This window comes from Mustela lutreola, chromosome 16 (genome assembly GCF_030435805.1).
Source record: "Mustela lutreola isolate mMusLut2 chromosome 16, mMusLut2.pri, whole genome shotgun sequence".
Taxonomy (NCBI): Eukaryota; Metazoa; Chordata; class Mammalia; order Carnivora; family Mustelidae; genus Mustela; species Mustela lutreola.
The window spans coordinates 35,422,034-35,442,788 of NC_081305.1; the positions used below are offsets into that span (position 1 = coordinate 35,422,034).

The 20,755-nt window shown below is 37.5% G+C and overlaps 1 protein-coding gene across 4 annotated transcripts in view; it reads left to right on the forward strand.

Moving 5' to 3' along the window:
• The window catches only part of NETO2 (neuropilin and tolloid like 2), a 91,696-nt gene that overhangs the window by 52,232 nt on the left and 18,709 nt on the right, over positions 1-20,755 (forward strand). Inside the window, exons 8-10 of one of the 4 annotated variants that reach the window (XR_009348805.1) lie at positions 5,428-5,541; positions 6,858-7,676; positions 9,665-11,451. Coding sequence is in view for 2 of the 4 variants with exons in the window: in XM_059152838.1 (XP_059008821.1) it covers positions 5,428-5,541; positions 6,858-7,438 (695 nt within the window). In the remaining 2 variants the exon portion in view is untranslated. The other 3 variants (XR_009348806.1, XM_059152838.1, XM_059152839.1) reach the window with 3 other exon arrangements.

A 20,755-nucleotide genomic window follows, 5' to 3' on the forward strand; every position in this document is an offset into this window, starting at 1 on the left:
CCAGAAAACCTTTGTTCCCCCCTTTTGAGGATTATAAAGAGACTTCAAAATATTCTGTGTCACACAATGTTCTATGGATAAACTTTAAGACCTAATGATAGTTTGATTCAAAATCAGAATACCTAGAAGCCACAATGCTGCTTATAACCTCACTCAGCCCATCTTGAAAATAGCTTTTGTTCCATATCTCTTCGTTTGTGAACTGGATAAGACTAGTAAAATTAGGTCAGTAGGTAATATGATATAGTATGAAAAAGAGTTGTGGTATGACATATAAACAAAACAGAAAACCCCAGTTTTTAGAAGTATCCAAAACTATTGTGTGTTCTCTAGGCCACTGGTTATGTTAAAGTGCACACCTGAGTGTAATATAATTTTATGATCTATGGGACAGAGCTGAGGTAGGTACACTAGCTGATTGTGTACTGAAATAAAATACCAACATACCTTGTCCTTGGCTTTTCTGTCCTCAACCTAATGGCTTATTTACATAACTGGTATCTTTTGTCCTTAACGATAAGCTTTGAAACCATCAAGCATTTCTTTTCTTTCCTTTTCTTTTCTTTTTAAGATTTTATTTATTTATTTGACAGATAGAGATCATAAGTAGGCAGAGAGGCAGGCAGAGAGAGAGGAGGAAACAGGCTCCCTGCTGAGAAGAGAGCCCGATGCAGGGCTCTATCCCAGGACCCTGAGATCATGACCTGAGCCAAAGTGAGAGGCCTCAACTCACTGAACCACCCAGGTGCCCCTGAGCATTTCTTAAAGAATCATGAAATACTTAATGGTTAAATAATACCATTTGGTGGATTCAGTCTCTGAGTAAATTACTGGTTATATACATGATTCTTCTGAGAATAGAAGTATCAACATGATTGAGACCACTAATTTCTGTCTCATCGATTTTATTTTTGTTTTTAAGATTTTATTATTTGATAACCTCAAAAAATCAAACTGAGGGTTGCCGGGGGGAGGGAGGTAGGAAGAGTGTGGTGGGGTTATGGACATTGGGAAAGGTATGTGCTACGAAGTGTGTAAACCTGGCAATTCACAGACCTGTACCGTGGGGCTAATAAAACATTATATGTTAATAAAAAAATAAAAATTAAAAATTAAATGAATAAAAAAATCAAATAAATATGTATTATTAACAACAACAAAAAAAGATTTTATTATTTGAGGGGCACCTGAGTGGCTCAGTGGGTTAGGCCTCTACTTTCAGCTCAGGTCACAATCTCGGGGCCCGGGATCAAGCCCAACATCAGGCTCTCTGCTCAGTGGGGAGCCTGCTTCCCCCTCTCTCTCTGCCTGCTGCTCTGCCTACTTGTGATCTCTCTCTGTCAAATGAGTAAATAAAATCTTTTTTTTTTTAAGTCTTTTTTTTTTTTTTTTAAGATTTTCTTATTTGAGAGACAGAGAACACGAATGGTGGGGAGGGGCAAAGGGAGAGGGTGAAGTAGACTGCCCACTGAGCAGGGACCTTCCCCCGCAACACGGGACTTGATCAAGACCTGAGCTGAAGGCAGACACTTAACTGACTGAGCCACCCACGTGCCCCAGTCTCATTGATTTGAGAACCAGAAGTCTGAAATACCCGGTAGTCCAGCCCACTCATTTAAAAAGAGGAAGCAGAGACCCAGGGAGTCAGTTAAAATTTTAAGTTAGACAGGTTAACTAATAACAGAAAGAATTTTTATTAATTACTAGTCCATCATTATCTCTTCTCTCTGTTTCATAGCACTATTTCCCAAACTCACAGTTCTTAGCTATTTTATTTTAAATTCTTGAGTCATTAGAGCCACCTAGGGGTTATTATACTTGAACAGGAGTGGGTAAGTACCCAGCAAATAAGAAAGTCTAAAAGTTTTTTTACAAAGAGTATTTAATTGTATATGGATAAAACTCGTGCTGAAGCTCAATGTAGTTTATAATGGGGAAGGAGAAGGGTTTCACCAATCCTGGCCCATAGTAGTTAATCATCGATGATTAGCCTGCTGAACTAGAACTTGGGTGACTTTTACCTTTTGGGGATTCTGCCTTAGAGAGAGATTATATATTTGCCCTCTAATCTCAAAGCAATTTTGGGTGTTCTTTTTTGTTTTACTTGAAGAATAACTGACATTCATCCAATATGGTATTAGTTTCAGTGATTTGATATTTACATACATTATGAAATGATCACCACAATAAGTCTAGGTTTCATCTGTCACTATACAAAGTTGTTACAATATTATCGACTATATTCCCTGTGCTGTACATCACATCCCTGTGACTTACGTATATTATAACTGAAAGACTGTGCCTCTTAGGCCCCTTGCCCTACTTTGTCCTGTCTCCCCATCCCCTTCCCTCTGGCAACCATTAGTTCTCTAGATCTATGTGTCTTTCTGTTTTGTTGGTGAATTTGTTTGTTTTAGAATCCACATATAAGTGAAATCATATGTATTTGTCTTTCTCTAACTAATTTCACTTAGCATACCCTTTCAGTCTATCCATGTTGTCACAAATGGCAAGATCTCACTCTTTTATGGCTCAGTAATACTCCAGTTTTTGTTTTGTAGAAACATTTTCATTTTTATTAACATAACGTTTTAGTTGTCTCAGTGGTACAGGTCTGTGATTCATCAGTCTTACACAATTCACAGCATTTGTCATAGCACATACCCTCCCCAATGTCCATCACCCAGCCACCCCATTCCCCCAGCCCCCTCCACTTTAGTAACACTGTTTCCTGAGATTAAGAGTCTCTTATAGTTTGTCTCTCTCTGGTTTTGTCTTGTTTCATTTTTCCCTCCTTTCCCCTGTGATCCTCTGTCTCGTTTCTCAAATTCCTCATATCACTAAGATCATACGAAAATTGTCTTTGATTGACTCATTTCGCTTAGCATAATACCCTCTAGTTCCATCCATTACTCCAATTTATATATGTATTGCATCTTTTTTTTTTTTTTTAAGATTTTATTTATTTATTTATTTGGCAGAGAGGCAGGCAAAGAAAGAGGAGGAAGCAGGCTCCCTGATGAGCAGAGAGCCTGATGCAGGGCTCGATCCCAGGACCCTGGGATCATGACCTGAGCCAAAGGCAGAGGCTTTAACCTACTGAGCCACCCAGGCACCCCTATGTAGTACATCTTTATTCATTCATCCATTTATGGACACTGAGGTTTCTGCCGTATCTTGACTATTGTTAATGATGTTGCGGTGAACATAGGGGTGTCTATATCTTTTTGAATTAGGGTTTTCATTTTCTTTGGATAAATATCCAAGAATGGAATGGCTGGATTATATAGTAATTCTATTTTTAATTTTTAACTTTTTGAGGAACCTCAAAACCTCCATACTGTTTCCCACAGTAGCTGCACCATTTTGCATTCCCACCAACAGTGCACAAGGGGTCCCATTTTTGCACATCTCCACTGACACTTATTTCTTGTCCTTTTGATAATATTCCTGTGGTCTCAATAAATACCTATTTTTCCAGCCCATCTTCAGAGCCAAATTGAGAAATACCAGATTTCTGGTAAAATCTGGTAAAATCAAGCAGGTGGATACCAAACAGTCTTGTTTGTTTGTTTGTTTATGTTTGCCAAACTGTCGGTTTTATTACTGGTGATGCAATTGGACAATGTGTATTGTGTTGTATTCCAAAACTTCCTGTGTTTGTAACCTAAAGAGAAAGCCTTCTCTTTAGAGGGGAAAGAAATACTAAATTCACTGTTTTGATAAGGTTCATTGTACATTTGTTTTTTAAAAAGATAATATTTAGGGGAGGAAATCCAGTTATTATTAGTCCTATAAAATTTTATGTATTTCTTTTCATCTTGAAAATAAGCTTTTAAAAAAAATATAAAAATATTTGAGGTCTATCAGTATAATAGAGAGTGGTGTTCAGTTTTCTTCCTTTGATGAGATACCTATCATAAATGTAGAATTTTTTAGACAAGAAATGCATTTTGCTTTATTATATTTCTGGAAGTCACAATGATTAGTTGATTTTTACGGGCTTCTGTGAATGTGAGAGAAAAGCCATCATGCCTCCTGGCTTTCAGATTCTTGTGTATATGTCTTTATACTGAAAAACACACTATTACTATGTTGGTACTTTTGTCTCCAGTCCAGGACTTTATTTCTTAATAGAAGTAAACACACCGAGTCATAATGTAGTGTAACAAATGTTTACATATACAGGAGAAGTGTTAAATAGAAGCACATCTTAGAGTATGACAGGAACACAGGAGTCACACTAGGTACCTAGGAGAATTGAGGGAATCTTCACAGAGAGGGCTGCATTTTCAGTGTTCTTGAAAGATGAGCAGGTAGTCACCAGGAAGGAAGGAGGAGACATTTCAGGCTGAAGAACAGAACAGTTTACATAAAACACGAAGTTACATGGTATATAGTCCATATATCTTTATCATTTTAAAAAATTTAACTTACAAATTCCAAGGAGTGATTTTTTTTTTTCTGGTAAAATCTACGTAACATAAAATTTGCTGTTGTAACCATTTACATAAAATTTGCCGTTGTAACCATTTTTAAGTGCGTAGTTGAGTGGCACTAGGTACATTCATATCTTTGTGCACCCATCAGCACTGTCCATTTCCGGAAATTTTTGAGCATCCCCGGCTGAAACTGTCCCATCCAACGCCCCATTCCCCTCTCCTGGGGCCTGGTAGCTGATGTTCTCTCTTCCTTTCAATGAACTAACATGCTGGGTACCTCCTATACCTGGACTCATACATAATTTGTTCTTTTGTGTCTGGCTTCTTTCAAGCATGTTGTCTCCAAGATTCATCCATGTTGTAGCATTTGTCAGAATTTTCTTCTGAATTTTAACCCTGAATAATAGTCCATTACTTATGTGTGTACCTCACTGTGGTTACCCATTCACCCATCAACAGACATTTATTTAGGTTGCTTCCACCTTTTGGTGGAATAATGCTGCTGTAGGCTTTGTGACTAATGCTGCTGTGATCACTGGTGTACTCTGTGTTCGAGCCCCTGCTTTCCAGTGTTTGGGGTATGCACCTGGGCGTGGAATTGCTGGAGCAGACAGTAATGGGTGGGAATTTGGGGGAAACCCCATCCTGTTCACCACAACAGCTGTACTGTTTCACATTTCCCCCAGCAGTGCACCAAGGATTCCAGAGTCTCCACATCCTCACCAACATTTTCTTTTAACATTTTGAAAAAATTTTCCAGGCTGTATGCTAGTTCCGTAAGCACCATGGCAAATGTATTCATACTCTCATTACGCTAAAAATGACGTTTGGTACCCAGCTGGAGTAAAAAGTGTTTACCTCAGACCATCTCAGAGAGTACTGGCCCTTGTCTTACTGCGTCTCTAGTACAGAGGGTACTCATGGAAGGAGGAAGGGTCAGTAAACCAGGATGAGTTCTTAGCAACAAACTTCTTCTTTCCTGCAGCTCCCTGCACAGGTAGCACTTTCTTCTGCCACAGCAACATGTGCATCAATAATTCTTTAGTCTGTAACGGTGTTCAGAACTGTGCATACCCTTGGGATGAAAATCACTGTAAAGGTGAGTGCGCTGGCAAAGGCCAACCTTTTTGAGAGAAAAGTGGCCATTGCCCTTCATTAAGAAACACTTAAAATGTTCTCTATAACTGTGCTTAGCATAGCTGCTTTGGCCCAAATGGAAACATAGAATATAACTGTTCCTTTAAATAGATCATGCATCTCTGGTATGTGGTAAAAGCAAAGAAAAAATATTTATTCTCAATGAAAGTATTCTTTTTTTTATGTACTATGTTTTTTATCTGAAGTTGTTCAAAAATCTGTCACGATATTTCATGCGTTATTTTAGTCATTCGTATTGTAAAGATACCTTATTCTCAGAATAATTTAGAAAGTGACCTAATATTTTTAAAATTATACAGTAATACTATTTAAAAATACTGATGGATTCAGTCTTAAAAAGCAGTAAAAGCAGGCTAGTAAGAACTGCTTTTTCATTTTATAAAATTTTCTATGCTATATTTCTAGTGTATATCTAAGGTGACTTGTGGTAATAACTGAATATCTACAGGCATTGTCAAATCACTATCTCAGTCTTAAAGTTTACCTGCCTTCTATCCTCCAAGAGTTCAGTGAATATCTTACTATGAGAATTTAGTGTGATCTGATATGGCTTCTTAAGTACTTGACTTGAAGTATTTTCAGATAATCATTCAAAGGTTGGATCTTGATGATATACCTCAATGGGTTAGCTTGGTCACTTTAGTCCTGTCTTGCTGATGGCCATCAGTAGAAATACTGTGGGGGAAAAAAAAGAAAGGAATACTGTGGATATACTTCAATGTGGCAGTTGGCCAGACACCACAGAGCAGAAAGCTAACCTGACCTGATAGAATAAGAGTATTTCTTTGGGCATTTCCTCTATATTCATGTTTTTATTTTTCTATTTTATTTTTTTAAGATTTTATTTATGTATTTGAGAGAGCACAAGTGAGGGGAGAGACAGAGGGAGAGGGAGAAACAGACTCCCTACTGAGCAGGGAACGCGATTCGGGGCTCGATCCCAGGACCTGGAGATCATGACCTGAGCTGAAGTCAGACGCTTGACCAGCTGAGCCACCCAGGAGCCCCTAGATTCATGTTTTTAATTTGATTTGCAAATTGTATGCCTTTTTCTTTTATGTAATCTATCCGACTATATTGTTGGTTCGTTTAACCAGAAATCTTAATGGGATTGTTTTATTTGTTTATAAACCTAATTTTAAATGGCATCATCTGTAGTATATTTGACCCACGTGTTCTGCTTTACCTAAAAATATTTTACCAACTTGTGACAGAACCCAATGAATTTTGAAAGGCTTATTGTTTCTCTTTCTACAGAAAAGAAAAAAGCAGGACTGTTTGAACAAGTCACTAAAACCCATGGAACAATTATTGGCATCACATCAGGGATTGTCTTGGTCCTTCTCATTATTTCTATTTTAGTACAAGTGAAACAGCCTCGAAAAAAGGTCATGGCTTGCAAAACTGCATTTAATAAAACTGGATTTCAGGAAGTGTTTGATCCTCCTCATTATGAACTGTTCTCCCTAAGGGACAAAGAGATTTCTGCAGACTTGGCCGACCTGTCAGAAGAACTGGACAACTACCAGAAGATGCGGCGCTCCTCCACCGCCTCCCGCTGCATCCATGACCATCACTGTGGGTCACAGGCATCCAGTGTCAAACAGAGCAGGACCAACCTGAGTTCCATGGAACTGCCTTTCCGAAATGATTTTGCACAACCACAGCCAATGAAAACATTTAACAGCACCTTCAAAAAGAGTAGCTACACTTTCAAACAGGCACATGAGTGCCCTGAACAGGCCCTAGAAGACAGAGTAATGGAGGAGATTCCTTGTGAGATTTATGTCAGGGGGCGAGAAGACTCTGCACAAGCATCCATATCCATTGATTTTTAATCTTCTACTAAGGGGACATTAGTTATTAAGTGTGTACGTACGCAGTCTACTGAGCACCCGTACTCCAGCCGCCAACCCTTTTCTCCTATCAGAACTAGAAGACCTTCGTTCCCACTAACCTACTGTAATGGTGAAGCTTTTATTGTCTCAGGCAGCCTATGTGTTAAACCAATCAAGGGACCTGCTCCAGTCCATGAACAAAGTAACAGTCACTATTGCTTGGTGTCACACACACAAGGTACGAGCAAAACCGTATCTGAAGAGGGGAATGGTGGTGCTGAGCCTGGCTCAGGCTGCCTGTTAGGCTCAGCAACAAGAAACTGCTCTGGTTGATACAGCTTGTCAACATTTTGATCCCACAATAAGTTTAAAAATAAGATTCATCTCTACATTCCTTTTGTTTTTCTTTTCTTTAAATTTAATTTGTTTTTTAAGTCCATGATTTGACCATTTTGGTTTCTTAAATATGGTTACTGTACCACACATATTTCAATACAGGCATTTGTTCTAGAATTTGTCAAAATATAACTTGTTACTGTGCTAAGTGCCAATGAAGACCCAGAGTTCTGTTGCACCCATCTGTTTCTTCTTGACTAATTTCTATACTGCTGCCTTTTAATTACTGGATCCTTAGTCCTTATCTTTTGTGAATAGTAGATGATAAGATTTATCACCTTTAAGTCATATTTTTGTCTTACAGTAGAAGATTTCATAATCCTGGGATATATGCACCCTTGCCCATCATGACTAAAAACTTGAAAAAGATTAAAACTTCTAGAAATTCTTTGAATTTTCCCAAATTTGGTCACATGCAGTGGTGGCCTATTCATTCCTGTGCGCAATGTCGTTTCTTTCATTTTGGGGGAGGCCTGTAATTATGTTTCTTTACAGCATTTCTCATCACCAGATTTGTGTTTCCTGATATTTTTATAAGAAGATGATTTTGCTCCCTTTGTACTGGTATATGTTATGGCATATAGTAGCCAAGGTTGTATGATAGTTCAAGGAAAATTCCTGAGAAACTCTAAGAGCCTTCAGATTGCTTCTTACTTGGGACAATACATTTTTCTAGTTCTTACCAAGAATAACAACTTCCACTTTTTTTTAAACTGCACTTTTGACCTTATGTTTTTTTATGGTATATAAACAATAATTTATAAACATGATATAAAAACTCATTGTGTTTTTTTAGACTTTTGATATTATTTGATACTGTGCAAACTTTATTAAATCAAGATTAAAGACCTACACGAGAGATTTCTTCCAGTGTTCACATTAGTGGCTTTGTATACAAATATGCTGTGACGGAACTACATGTATTAACTTATTGTAAAGACCTTGGTAATGTGTACATAAGCTTTTGTTTCCTTTTGCTATTCCATTTAGTTTCTGATAAATTTTTCACTGTGTGTTATTTATTCTAAATCACTACACAAATCTTATATTAAAATATACATTGTTACATGATTCTTCAATCATGTTATTGCACTGAGATTTTGAATCTTAAGATAAATATGGAAAGAAATCTGTTTATCAAATTATAACTAATACAGACATGCCATTTAAAAGAGGTCAATTCTCATTTTGATATTTTTTGTAGTAAATTCTCAATGAAATGAGAGATTGAGGTTTCACTGAATTTCATTGATTTTTTTAAGATAGCACATCTATGGGTTTTCTCAGATTAGTGAAAACTGGGACCTTTACATATGATACATATAAAATACCCCTTCAAGATGTTTCTTATATCACATTTTTCGTTTTTTAAAGTACATAATATCCAGGAGATAAGAAAACCTATAAATACTATATATTCATGATTTAACATTTTTTAAAGTCAGCATAATTTCCTGTTTTAAAAATACAATTTTGGAAGGTAGAAAGACTAAATGAATGTAGTATTCATTGATCTAATGAGCCAGAGCCAGATAAGATAGAAATTCTTTCAGTAGCTATGTTGAATAGGCATTCTAGTAGTAGTTAGTAGCCAGCCAACATTTGAACAGCATAGTAAATATTTAATATAACTGTGATCTCATTCTTCATGCTCATGAAGGAAAACTAGCATATTTTCTATGTAAAATTATATCCATTACAAAAACAGCTGTTAAGTCCATCTTTAACACATACATTGTAATAGAAACTAATACAGTATGCTTAACTACATTAACTATAGTCACTTGTAACTATATTTTTTGAAATGTGTATCCTATTTTCTTTTAAAAGGGCATGAAGAGGCCTACAAAATAGAGCCTTTAAAGAAGACATTCAACATTAAAACAGCATAGAACTACGTAGCTTCAGGCAACTCCACTTAGCAAGTAAAGCTTGGACAACAATTTTGGTTCTAAAGTTTCTGGCTGCTAAAAGAAATGAAATAGTTTTTGTTTTTCACAGTAGAGGACCCAAACTTATCTGCAGAGACTAGCTTTCTCTTCAACTAAAGAAAGAGGATCTTTATATAGAACAACATTTCCTCAGAATTTAAAAAAAGATGCAAAATGCAGAGAGATGTCAGAACGGTAAATCTTTATCTAGTGAAGGCACATTTTAATACAGTCTAAAATCATCGGGTTTGGATCATTGTGTCTTACGGGGGTTAGAACTGAAGAGGCAGATGATCAGTATCCGCTGAGCCAGCCTTAAACTGCCACATATTGTAGGCCTTCATCGAAGTATAGATGGGTATGAGGCCTTGTTTAAACATTTTTTAGCCAAACATTTACTTGGCGGTACACTACAGGAAGAGAAGAGAATGAAACTTTTCTTAGGCATTATTACCAGCACAATGCTAATCGCTGTAATATATAGTCTCTCATCTTTGAAGTCGGTAAGAAAACTTTACAAATTGTTTATTAAAGTAAAAGCCATAAATTTTAGTAATGGAAGATGAACTTTAGCCATCTTGTTGAAGTTATTACACCCTTCACAGAAAATATAGAAGCCAGTTGTTAACCATACAGTGGAAAAAATGGAAACCTGGAGGGGAGAATATCTTCAGTTCCTAAGTGGCCCTAAGAACATCTCCAGTGCTGGGTTTCCTTTCACCTACGATCCTGAGTTTAGCACAAGATCTCAACACTCAAGTGCCCACAAATTGCAGGAAACTCTGAGCCCAACATCTGAAGTGTGTACAAATGCACCTTTTGTGCAGGGAAGTCTTCAACGTAAAGGGTTAACAAAAAGCAGAAGATTTTCCACCTTTCACAACACGAAAGAGATTAAGAAGGCTCCTTTCACTTTGACTTGTTAACAGCTTTTGTGTCTGTCTTTGTCATGTTGCATGTAATTATTAGGCATTAAAAGAACCTCCTACATGTCTGCTTCTGAACATTTTTATAGTTCTGCTGTTGTCTGATGAACAGGATAAATTAGGTTTCAGGAGTGTGTGGAGTGATGAAACAGGAGAGGAGAAAAGCCTAGTTGTGATTCCAGGAGTGATTCTCAAAGGGGATTATGCCCTCGTACAAAATGGTGTCTGCTGTGCTGTTCATGATGAGAAAGGGACCTTGAGTTTGGGGGCTTTTAAGATCTAAGAAAGGTGATCTGTTCCAACTTCACGAAGGAGAATTCTGAGGCCCAGAGAAGAGGAGTGAGTACCCACATCTCAGAACCAGTCCTATGCTCTTGCCTTGCCTTTGCTGTTTTTCCCCTGCTTTAGCTGGCTGCCAAGTTTTAAAGGTCAAGCAGCTCTAAACAGCAGCCCAGATGTCCCATGTAAGCTTGTCGGTCATTCTGATTTAAAATGTAATTTATTCTATAGTAATTTTTTTCAAAGCATTTTACTTTTTTTATTTTAAATCTATGTAACACTATTCTATAATTTTGTTGCCATGACTTCTTGGCATCTGCAAACTGCAAGACAATTACTGTGAATTCTTAATAAGCAATGTTAACAATTTATAGGTTTGGCACTAGATTTTTAAAATAGCTTCAGTGTTTTGCTTTTGTCATCTTTATTAAATCTAAAGGAAACAATGTATACTCTAGAAATTAAAGATTTGTGTGCTGTATCTCTTGAGTTTGGCGAATGATTTGAGTTCTGAGCCACGGTGACAAGTTGACCTCAGATGGTCCCTTCAAAATCAATTTCCCATGTTTTATATACCTCAACAAATTAAAAATTCTGAATTTTCTTTTTTTAGTCACTTTTTATATACTTATGTGATTTGTTTAATGACTATAAAAACCCAAGAAGCTAATGGCTGGGGTGCATGTTTAGTATATACTGTCTTGAGTAAATTCTTTTTGAGATTCTGTTTATTTCAGAGAGAGAGAGGAGGGGCGTAGTGAGGGACAGGGAGAATCTCAAGCAAACTCTGTGCTGAGTGTGGGGCCCGACACAGGACTTGATCTCACAACCCTGAGCCAAAGCCTGGAGTTGGACGCTTAACTGACTGAGCACCCAGGTGTCCCTTGAGTATATGTTTTTTTAAAGCAGTGTATTTTGGGTGCCTGGGTGGCTTGGACGGTTAAGCATCTGCCTTTCGCTAGGGTCATGATCCCAGGGTCCTGGGATCGAGTCCCGAATTGAGCTCCCTGCTCAGTGGGGAGCCTGCTTCTGCATCTGCCTCTCTCTCTCTCGCTCTGTCTCCCATGAATAAATAAAAAATAAATAAAGCAGTGAATTTATAGAGATGAATATCCAGACCATGTAAGAACTCTTCTATGTAATCCTGGATTGGATGCTTCACAGTAAAGAATATGACCCTTGAACTGGAAATAGACCTTATTTTTTTATTTCCTTGCTTGTCTCATTTTCCAGAGTCTCTAGAATTGGCAAAGAATCCTTTTTCCTTGTAGGGAGAAGTTGGCATTTCCTACCCAACAGCTTCCAAAGTAAAATAATCTTAGTTACAATAAAAAGTAAAAGCATCCTCAGGCTCTTAGACCATTTAAATCTTCAAATTAATCTTCCAGTGAAGTTAAAAAAATTTTTTTAAGGTGAATTTAGTGTTAGGTTGCCTACCAACGCAGTGTGTTACACCCAGTCACCGACGTGGCAGTGAGGACTTTCTGAGCTGGTTGTTAGAACACAGTGTCCTATTGAGGTGCAGAGTGCATCAATCATGGCCACAGCTTCGAAAAGATGGATGAGTAGATTTCACAAAAGGTGTATACTGAGGAGAAAGCAAAGAAAGGCAAAAACTCCAAGCTTTGCAATCATACAGACACAGATCAAGGAGCAAAGAAAGACGAAAGAAAAAAGTAGTTACCACTGGCCTGTCTCTGCAAATAGCTACAGAGCAATTTTACTTTCTGTGTTATTTAGGATCAAGAAACAGCTTTTATCTGAAAGTGCTTTCACCTGCCCAGCTTTGTCATACTCTGTAACATCTGGTGCCAGCAGGCCACTGAGCCGGTACATACTTTATTGAAACATTATGAGTAACTGCTGATTGCTAGAAGGAATTTTTATCAGAAATCTAGGTATTGAACCATGCTTTTCAAATGTTCTATTCTTCAACTGATGACTTTGTCCTATTATATTAAGCAGTGTTTCAGAGAAGTATTCACAAGTTTTGAACCGAAAAATAGTCACATGAATTGTAGGGAAGTTCTTTCCAGACTCTTAGAAGACAGTTAAGCTCTGAAAATGTTCACAGCTAACAATAGTGAACTTGCTGCAGCGTCCTCTGGTTTTTACATTCCTAGTCTAAAGGCAGTCTTATTTCTTCTGTCATGTATTTTTAATATAAAAAAATGAGTAAAGCTTGTGGAAGGTTTCTAGAATGGCTCCCATGATCCCTGCCTCCTGGTGTTCACAAGATTGTATCATTCCCTGACCTTGAGTGTGAGCTGGATCTGGGAACTGCTTCCAGTGAATGTGCCGAAAGTGCCATGTCACTTCTGAAACCAGGTGACAGGCTGGCTTCTGTCTTGCTCACCCATTAGTAGTTTTGTGATTTCCTACTCAGAATGAAGCCAATTGCCATGTGCTGAGCTGCTCAATGGAGAGGCCCATGGGATAAGAGATGGGGATTTCAAGCCAACAGTTAACATGGCACAGAGGCCCTCAATCCACCCACCTTCAAAGAAACTAATCTTGCCAGCAACATGCCTGGAAGAAAATCCTCCGTACATGGGAGCCTTGAGATGACCACAGACAACACCTTGATTGTATCTTGTAAAAGACCTTGAATACCAAGAGAGATCACTGATCAGAAATCCAAGATGTGTACTATTTCAAGCTGCTGAACCTTGGGAAATTTGTTACACAGCCATCAATAACTAATACAAAGCTAGAAAAGGACAATGGCTATCCCAAATCGACCCCAGGGGAAAAGTAGTTGATGAAATTTAACATGATGTTTTAAGTTGAGGGAAAAAAAAAAAAAAAAGTCCTCAAAGCAATGGGCATATCATCCTGAATCTGGCAACTTGGAATAAGGAGAGTTGGTCTTCCTCCAACATGAACCTGTCAGCAACCTTGCCTCCCTAGCCATAGATAAAAACTCTTACCTAGATCTGTTCTCTCCGAAATATGGCAAAATACAGGAATTTGATTCTATATTTGAATTGTAAATTATGTTAAATTCTAACTCTTGAATAGTGCCCCTTTTAAGTGACTCATCAAGTCTCCTTTGAGTAAAATGAAATTATCTAAAAATGAGTAAAGGATAAAATTCTATTCAGATTCTATATGGTATTCCTATAATCCTGTCAACATCTTGCTCATTCCTAATCACATTAACAGTTTATAGACTGCAGGGCTGGTTATAACTCTATCATTACATGAAAAGGTGATTTTTTAAAAAAGATTTTATTTATTTATTTGACAGATCACAAGTAGGCAGAGAGGCAGGTAGAGAGAGGGAGAAGCAGGCTTCCCGCTGTGCAGAGAGCCCATGGGGCTCGATCCCAGGACCCTGGGATCATGACCTGAGCCAAAGGCAGAAGCTTTAACCCACTGAGCCACCCAGGCGCCCCAAAAAGGTGATTCTTAGGACAACTAATTTAGAAGGCAATGGAAAACCCCCTGCAAAAAAAAAAAAAAAAAAAGGTGGAGGGGACTGTCACTAGCCTTTCATGTCCAGATCCTCCCTACCCCCAAATGAGAAATGTGGCCAAAACATTTCCATACAGAGATCTTCCTGATGTGATAGAAAAGAGATTTCTTGGAAAAAATGATTTTTTTTTTTTTTTTTTGCTTTGTTTTGCTTTGCTTTGACTTTCTTTGCTTTTATTTTGGCCAAAGTGATTGAAAGACCAACCCTGGAGAGTTTTTCTTTCTGAAATTGTTCTCAATAGCTGGCTGACAGCCACAGCTACCTGCTATAAAGATAAAATTGTATCTTTAATTGTATCTGAGTGTAAATTTTTTCTTTGAATTTGAAGCCAGCTATTACTGACATTGTTCTGCCCTGTGGGTATAATTGTGCCCTAAATCTTTTTCTAATATGAATCCATGAAACCTTAGCCTCTAGAAATAGGATGTACCTGTTCCTTGTACTCTGATCTCTGCAAAAGAGGCATCAAATGAATCTTGGTATTCCCCGTCCTGCCATTCTTAATGCTAGATTGTAGTCAGAGACTATACTATGCTGCTTGAAGCTTTTCATTTTCTGTGGGATTAGAAGTTGCCTGCTTTTCTACTAGGGGCCTCATGGCTTTTGTTTTGTTGCCCACAAATACTCACAGATTTTTTAAGAAACCGTTTCTTTAAAGAAACTCCCAAGGGGCACCTGGGTGGCTCAGTGGGTTAAAGCCTCTGCCTTCGGCTCAGGTCATGATCCTGGGGCTCTGGGATCGAGCCCTGCATCGGGCTCTCTGCTCAACGGGGAACCTGCTTCCTCCTCTCTCTCTGCCTGCTTCTCTGCCTACTTGTGATCTCTGTCTGTCAAATATATAAATAAAATCTTTAAAAAAAAAAAAAAAGAAAGAAAGAAAGAAAGAAAAGAAACTTCCAAGTCTGTCAGCGAAAAGGAAGGAACTTCCCTGAACAGTATGGGTAGTAGTAGACTAAGATGTATACAGAGAAACTGCCTTTATCAAAAGCCATGTCTTCAAGGATGTGTTAGAGAATGCTTCTATTTCAAGCTGGCATTCTCACCTCTTCACCCTGGAAAACAACTTGCTCCTCTTCCCCTCATCAGGTAGGCAAAGAAGTGATTGCACACTGTTTTTAATTGCAGGTTTACATAAAGCCACAATCGAAAAGCATTGATTTGTTGGACTATAATCTACACTATAACACACTGAGCTGCATTTCGGCAGCGTGCCAGATGTGTCAACTCAGAATTTAATGACGACATTTCAGTAGCAGCCCCAGAATTTAGTACAGTACCACTGTCGAATACTAATGTGCCACTAACAAGAAAACAAAAGAACAAAACGACCTCTTTCTCGGTTACCTTTTTTGTCCCTTACTTGACGGAGAAAATGAAAGCAATGAATTATTTCATAGAAACCTCATCTCATAATTTCCAGTAGAAAGCAACCTATAGAAGTTGGTGGTTTGCTCATGGCACTTTATCAATCAACCAAAGGTAAATTAATTTTTAACACTGCTTATTTACAAAGTTCGTGTTTTTCCTGAAGACTTTATCCAACACTTTTACTTTCTGAAAATAATTATGTACATGAAATTATTGTGAATGAAGTCACCATCTGATATCATTTCTGCTTCTCATGATTTTCAAAATGGAGTTTCATTTCCTTTGAAATGGAAAGGAGACTGGTGCCTGGGTGACTCAATTGCTTTAGCATCTGCCTTCAGGTCAGGTCATGATCCCGGGGTCCTGGGATCAAGCCCTGGGTCAGGGTCCTTGCTCAGCAGGAGGCCTGTTTCTCCCTCTCCCACTCCTTCTGCTTGTGTTCCCTTTCTTGCTGTCTATCTCTCTCTGTCAAATGAATAAAATCTTTAAAAAATAAAATATAAAATAGGAGGGGGAGGAAAAAATTTCTTATCCTAAAAGAGTGGTATTTCTCAAACTTGGTACCATTACATTTGGGGCCAAATTGTTCTCTGTTATGCGGGGGGGAATGTTCTATGAACTGTGGGATGTCAACCAGCAGTCTTGGCCTCTACCCACTAGGTCCCTGTAGCACTGCCCCCCACTTAACAAAAATATCTCCAGATATGTCCACAGGTACCATGGGGCAGAGAGGTCAAATCAACCTTGGTTGAGAACCACTGCTGTAGAGAGATTAAAGGGTTTAACAAATAATAACCAGAAGCTGTTGGATTCTTTTATTTATTTATTTATTTGACAGAGAGAGAAAGAGAGATCACAAGTAGGCAGAGAGGCAGGCGGGTGGGGGGGGCGGGGAAGCAGGCTCCCTGCTGAGCAGAGAGCCCGATGTGGGCCTCAATACCAGGACCCAATATCATGACCTGAGCTGAAAGCAGAGGCTTAACCCACCGAGCCACTCAGGTATCCCAAGCTGTTGAATTTAAATTTAAGGAAATACTTCAGACTTATGGAAAGTTACAAAGAATAGTGAGTATTCTCACTATTGGCTCAGACTCCTAGTTAACATCGCCCAGTTTCATCTCCCTCCTTCTGGCCCCATCCCTCAGAGGGCCCAAATTTGGTTTTTATTATTCCCATGTCTACATTGGTTAGAAGTTATAGGGTTGCCTGTGTGGCTCAGTCAGTGAAGCATATGCCTTCAATTCACGTCATGATGCCAGGGGCCTGGCCTCAAGCCCCACATTGGGCTCTGCTCAGCGGGAGTCTGCTTCTCCCTCTCCCTGCTCTTCCCCTGCTTATACTCTCTCTGTGGGTCAAATGAATGAGTAAAATCTTTTTTTTTAAAGATTTTATTTATTTATTTGAGAGACAGATCACAAGCAGGCAGAGAGTCAGGCAGAGAGAGAGGAGGAAGCAGGCTCCCTGCTGAGCAGAGAGCCTGATGCGGGGCTCGATCCCAGGACCCTGGGGTCATGACCTGAGCTGAAGGCAGAGGCTTTAACCCACTGAGCCACCCAGGCGCCCCAAATGAATAAAATCTTAAAAAAAGAAGAAGAAAGAGGAGGAGAAAGAAGAAAGAGGAGGAGGAGGGAAGAAAGGGAAGGAAGAGGGAGAGGAGGAGGAGAAGAAGAAGAAGAAGGGGGAGGAGGAGAAGTAGTCGTTATATATCTACCTTTTACTTTGGTGACTGACCTTCATGTTTTCTCATGTATGCATCAAGTCTAAAATTAATCTACCTACTTTCTCCCTGATAGAACAAGAATCATATAATATCTTCAGTTACCCCTTCCATCTTACATGTTATTTTAGTTCTAACTTGTTTATAAATCCACCAAATGGTCAATATTTTTGTTTCTATAGTGAATATATAGACCTTTCTCTATGTTTTTTCAGTTCATTTGCTCTTCATATGTTCTTGCATCCCAGACTTCACATCTGGCTCGCTTTCCTTCTGTCTTCTTTGGAATTTATTTATGGACACTCTACCTAGTGATCTGTCCAATTCTTGCTTTTCTGAAACTTTATTTCTTCCTCATTGTTGCATGATAGGTTATCTGGGTATAAAAGTCACATTGCCAGTTATTTTCCCCCAGTGTTTATCACAGGATGATCTGGCTTCTTTTATAGATCTAAATTTCTTTATTTATAACCTCTTTTCCTTTTTAATGATTATACAATATTCTTTACTATTGTGCCTTTTCTTTTCTTTTTTTAATATTTTACTTACTTATTTGAGTGAGAGAGTGAGAGAGAGCATAAGAGGTGAGAAGGTCAAAGGGAGAAGCAGATTCCCCACTGAGCAGAGAGCCCGATGCAGGACTTGATCCCAGGACTCTGGGATCATGACCTGAGCCGAAGGCAGTGGCTTAACCAATTGAGCCACCCAGGTGCCACTGCCTTTTCTTTTTTTTCTTTTCTTTTCTTTCTTTCTTTTTTTTTTTTTTTTTTTGCCCCTGCCTTTTCAATATAATATGTCTACATATGGATTTATTTTATATTATTCTTGTGGTTCCAAATGCTTCTGTTGTAAAAAATTCTATCTTTCTTGTCTCTTAATCTCTCAGTAGTATTTCTATCTCTTTATATTTTCCATTTGCTACATATTCTCTTTAGCTCATGGTATCTAACTTCTAACTTCTATTTGACTCATGGTAGTTGATTTTCTTGGATCCCAATGAATACTTATCTTGAATGATTATATTGGCTATTTCAAGAAATTTAGTTCTTTTCCAAATCTATCTGCTCTTCTTTCTATGGTACCTTTTTCTTTTCTTGTGTTTTTATTCTCTTTTCTCTTTTAAACAACTTTAGACATATTTTATATTCTGTATTCCATAATTTCATTACCAAAATTCCTTGAAAGTTGTAGTTACTTATTTTTTCTGTTGACTTACACACATGGTAGTTGTTTTTTGTGGGTGACTTATCTGCTAATTTTCTTTTTATTGTGAATGCATCTGTGAAAAAGTTTTATATCTCTGGGAATCCCCCAAGGGATTTGTATTTGATTCTGTGAGATGCCTCCAGGGTACTTTCAACCCAGGATAACTTTAGACTAATTCTCATATTGGGATTTTCAAAAACCACAGATATTATTAAATTCTTTATTGTCTCTGTTGAAGTATAATTGACATTTAATAAAATGCATGTAATTTAAGTTGTATGAGTTTTGATAATTGTATGCACCTATCTAGACACCATATTAATCAAGATATAAAGCCTTTTTATCACCCCCAAAAGATTCCCTTGAGCACCTAAACTCTTAACCCCTAGCACCACTGATTTGCTTTCTGTCATCATAGTACAGATTCATATTATATAAGTGGAATTGTTTCTTATGTACTCTTTTGTGTCTGGCTTTCTCATTGAAGATAGTGTTCCCATTAATCTATATTATTGTGTGTATCAAGAGTACATAACTTTTGATTGCTGAGTAGTATTCCATAGTTGAATATACCCCAAGTTATTCATTATTTTCCTGAACATATGGATTGTTTTCAATTTTTGGTTATTATGAAGAATGTTTCTGTGTACATTCACCTACAATTCTTACTGTGGACATATATATGTATATACTTCACATCAATATCAAAGTGTAGGATTAATAGATCATGCATAAGTACATGTTGAACATTTTAAGAAATTCCCAAATTGTTTTCCCAAAGTTGTTGTGCCATTTTACAACCTCACTAGAAATGTATGAGAATTCCAACTGCTCTATGGCACATGGACATTTGGTATGATCAGTCTTTTTAATTTTAACCATGCTAATGAGTATGACACCATATTGTTTTCATTTGTATTTCCCCAATGACTAGTGATGTTGTGCTTCTTTACCTCCCTTGGTCAGGCTTTTATACAAATACTTTGCCAATATATTTTCTTTAGATTGGATTGTCTTCTTTTTAAGTGCAATAATACTTATATATATACTGAATACAAGTCCTATATCAGATATATGCATGTGAAATTTTCCTGAGTTTTATTCTCTTTTTTTCCTTTAAACCTTTAAATGTAATCATATTCTGTGTTCAATGATTCATTATCTAAATTTCCAATTGCTTGTTGCTGATAAATAGAAATGAAGTTGATTTTTATATACTGCCTTTATATACACGCTTGCTAAACTCACTTATTCTAGTAGTATTTTATAGATTCCTTTAGATTTTCTACATATGCAAACATAATATCTGAGTAAAAGCAGTTTTACATTATGCATGCATTTTCTCTCTCTCTCTCTCTCTCTTTTTTTTTTTTTTTTTTTGCCTTTTACATTAGCTAGGACTTTCAGTAAGATTTTGAATAGAAATAGTGGAAGCGGATATCCTTTTATTGTTCTTGATCTGGGAGGAAGGACATTCAGTCTTTCACCATTTAGTATTATTTAGATATACATTTTTCATGATGCTTTTCATCAGGTTGAGGGAGGTCCTTTCTATTCCTAGTTTATTAAGAGATTTTATTACACAGAGGTGTGGAATTCTATCCAGTGCTCTCTTGGCTTCTATAGAGATGATCATATGGTTTTCCTGTCTCTTATATGAAAATTACACTGATTGATTTTTCAAATGTTAAACCAAACTTGCATTCTTGGGATTAATTCACTTTTCATAGTGTATTATACTTCGCATACATTGCTAGATTTAATTTCTAATATCTTAGTAAGGGTTTTTTTTTAATCTATGTTGATGAATATTGAATTCTAATATTTCTTGTGATGTCTTTGATTTTGGTGTAAGGGCAATACTAGCCTCATGAAATGAGTTGGGAAATAACTTACTTCTTCCTGCATTTTCTGATTTTGCATAGAATTGGTATTATTTCATCCTTAAGTGTTTGATAAAATTCACCAGTGAAGCCATGACTAAACCTGTTTAAAGACTTTTAATAGAAAATTCAT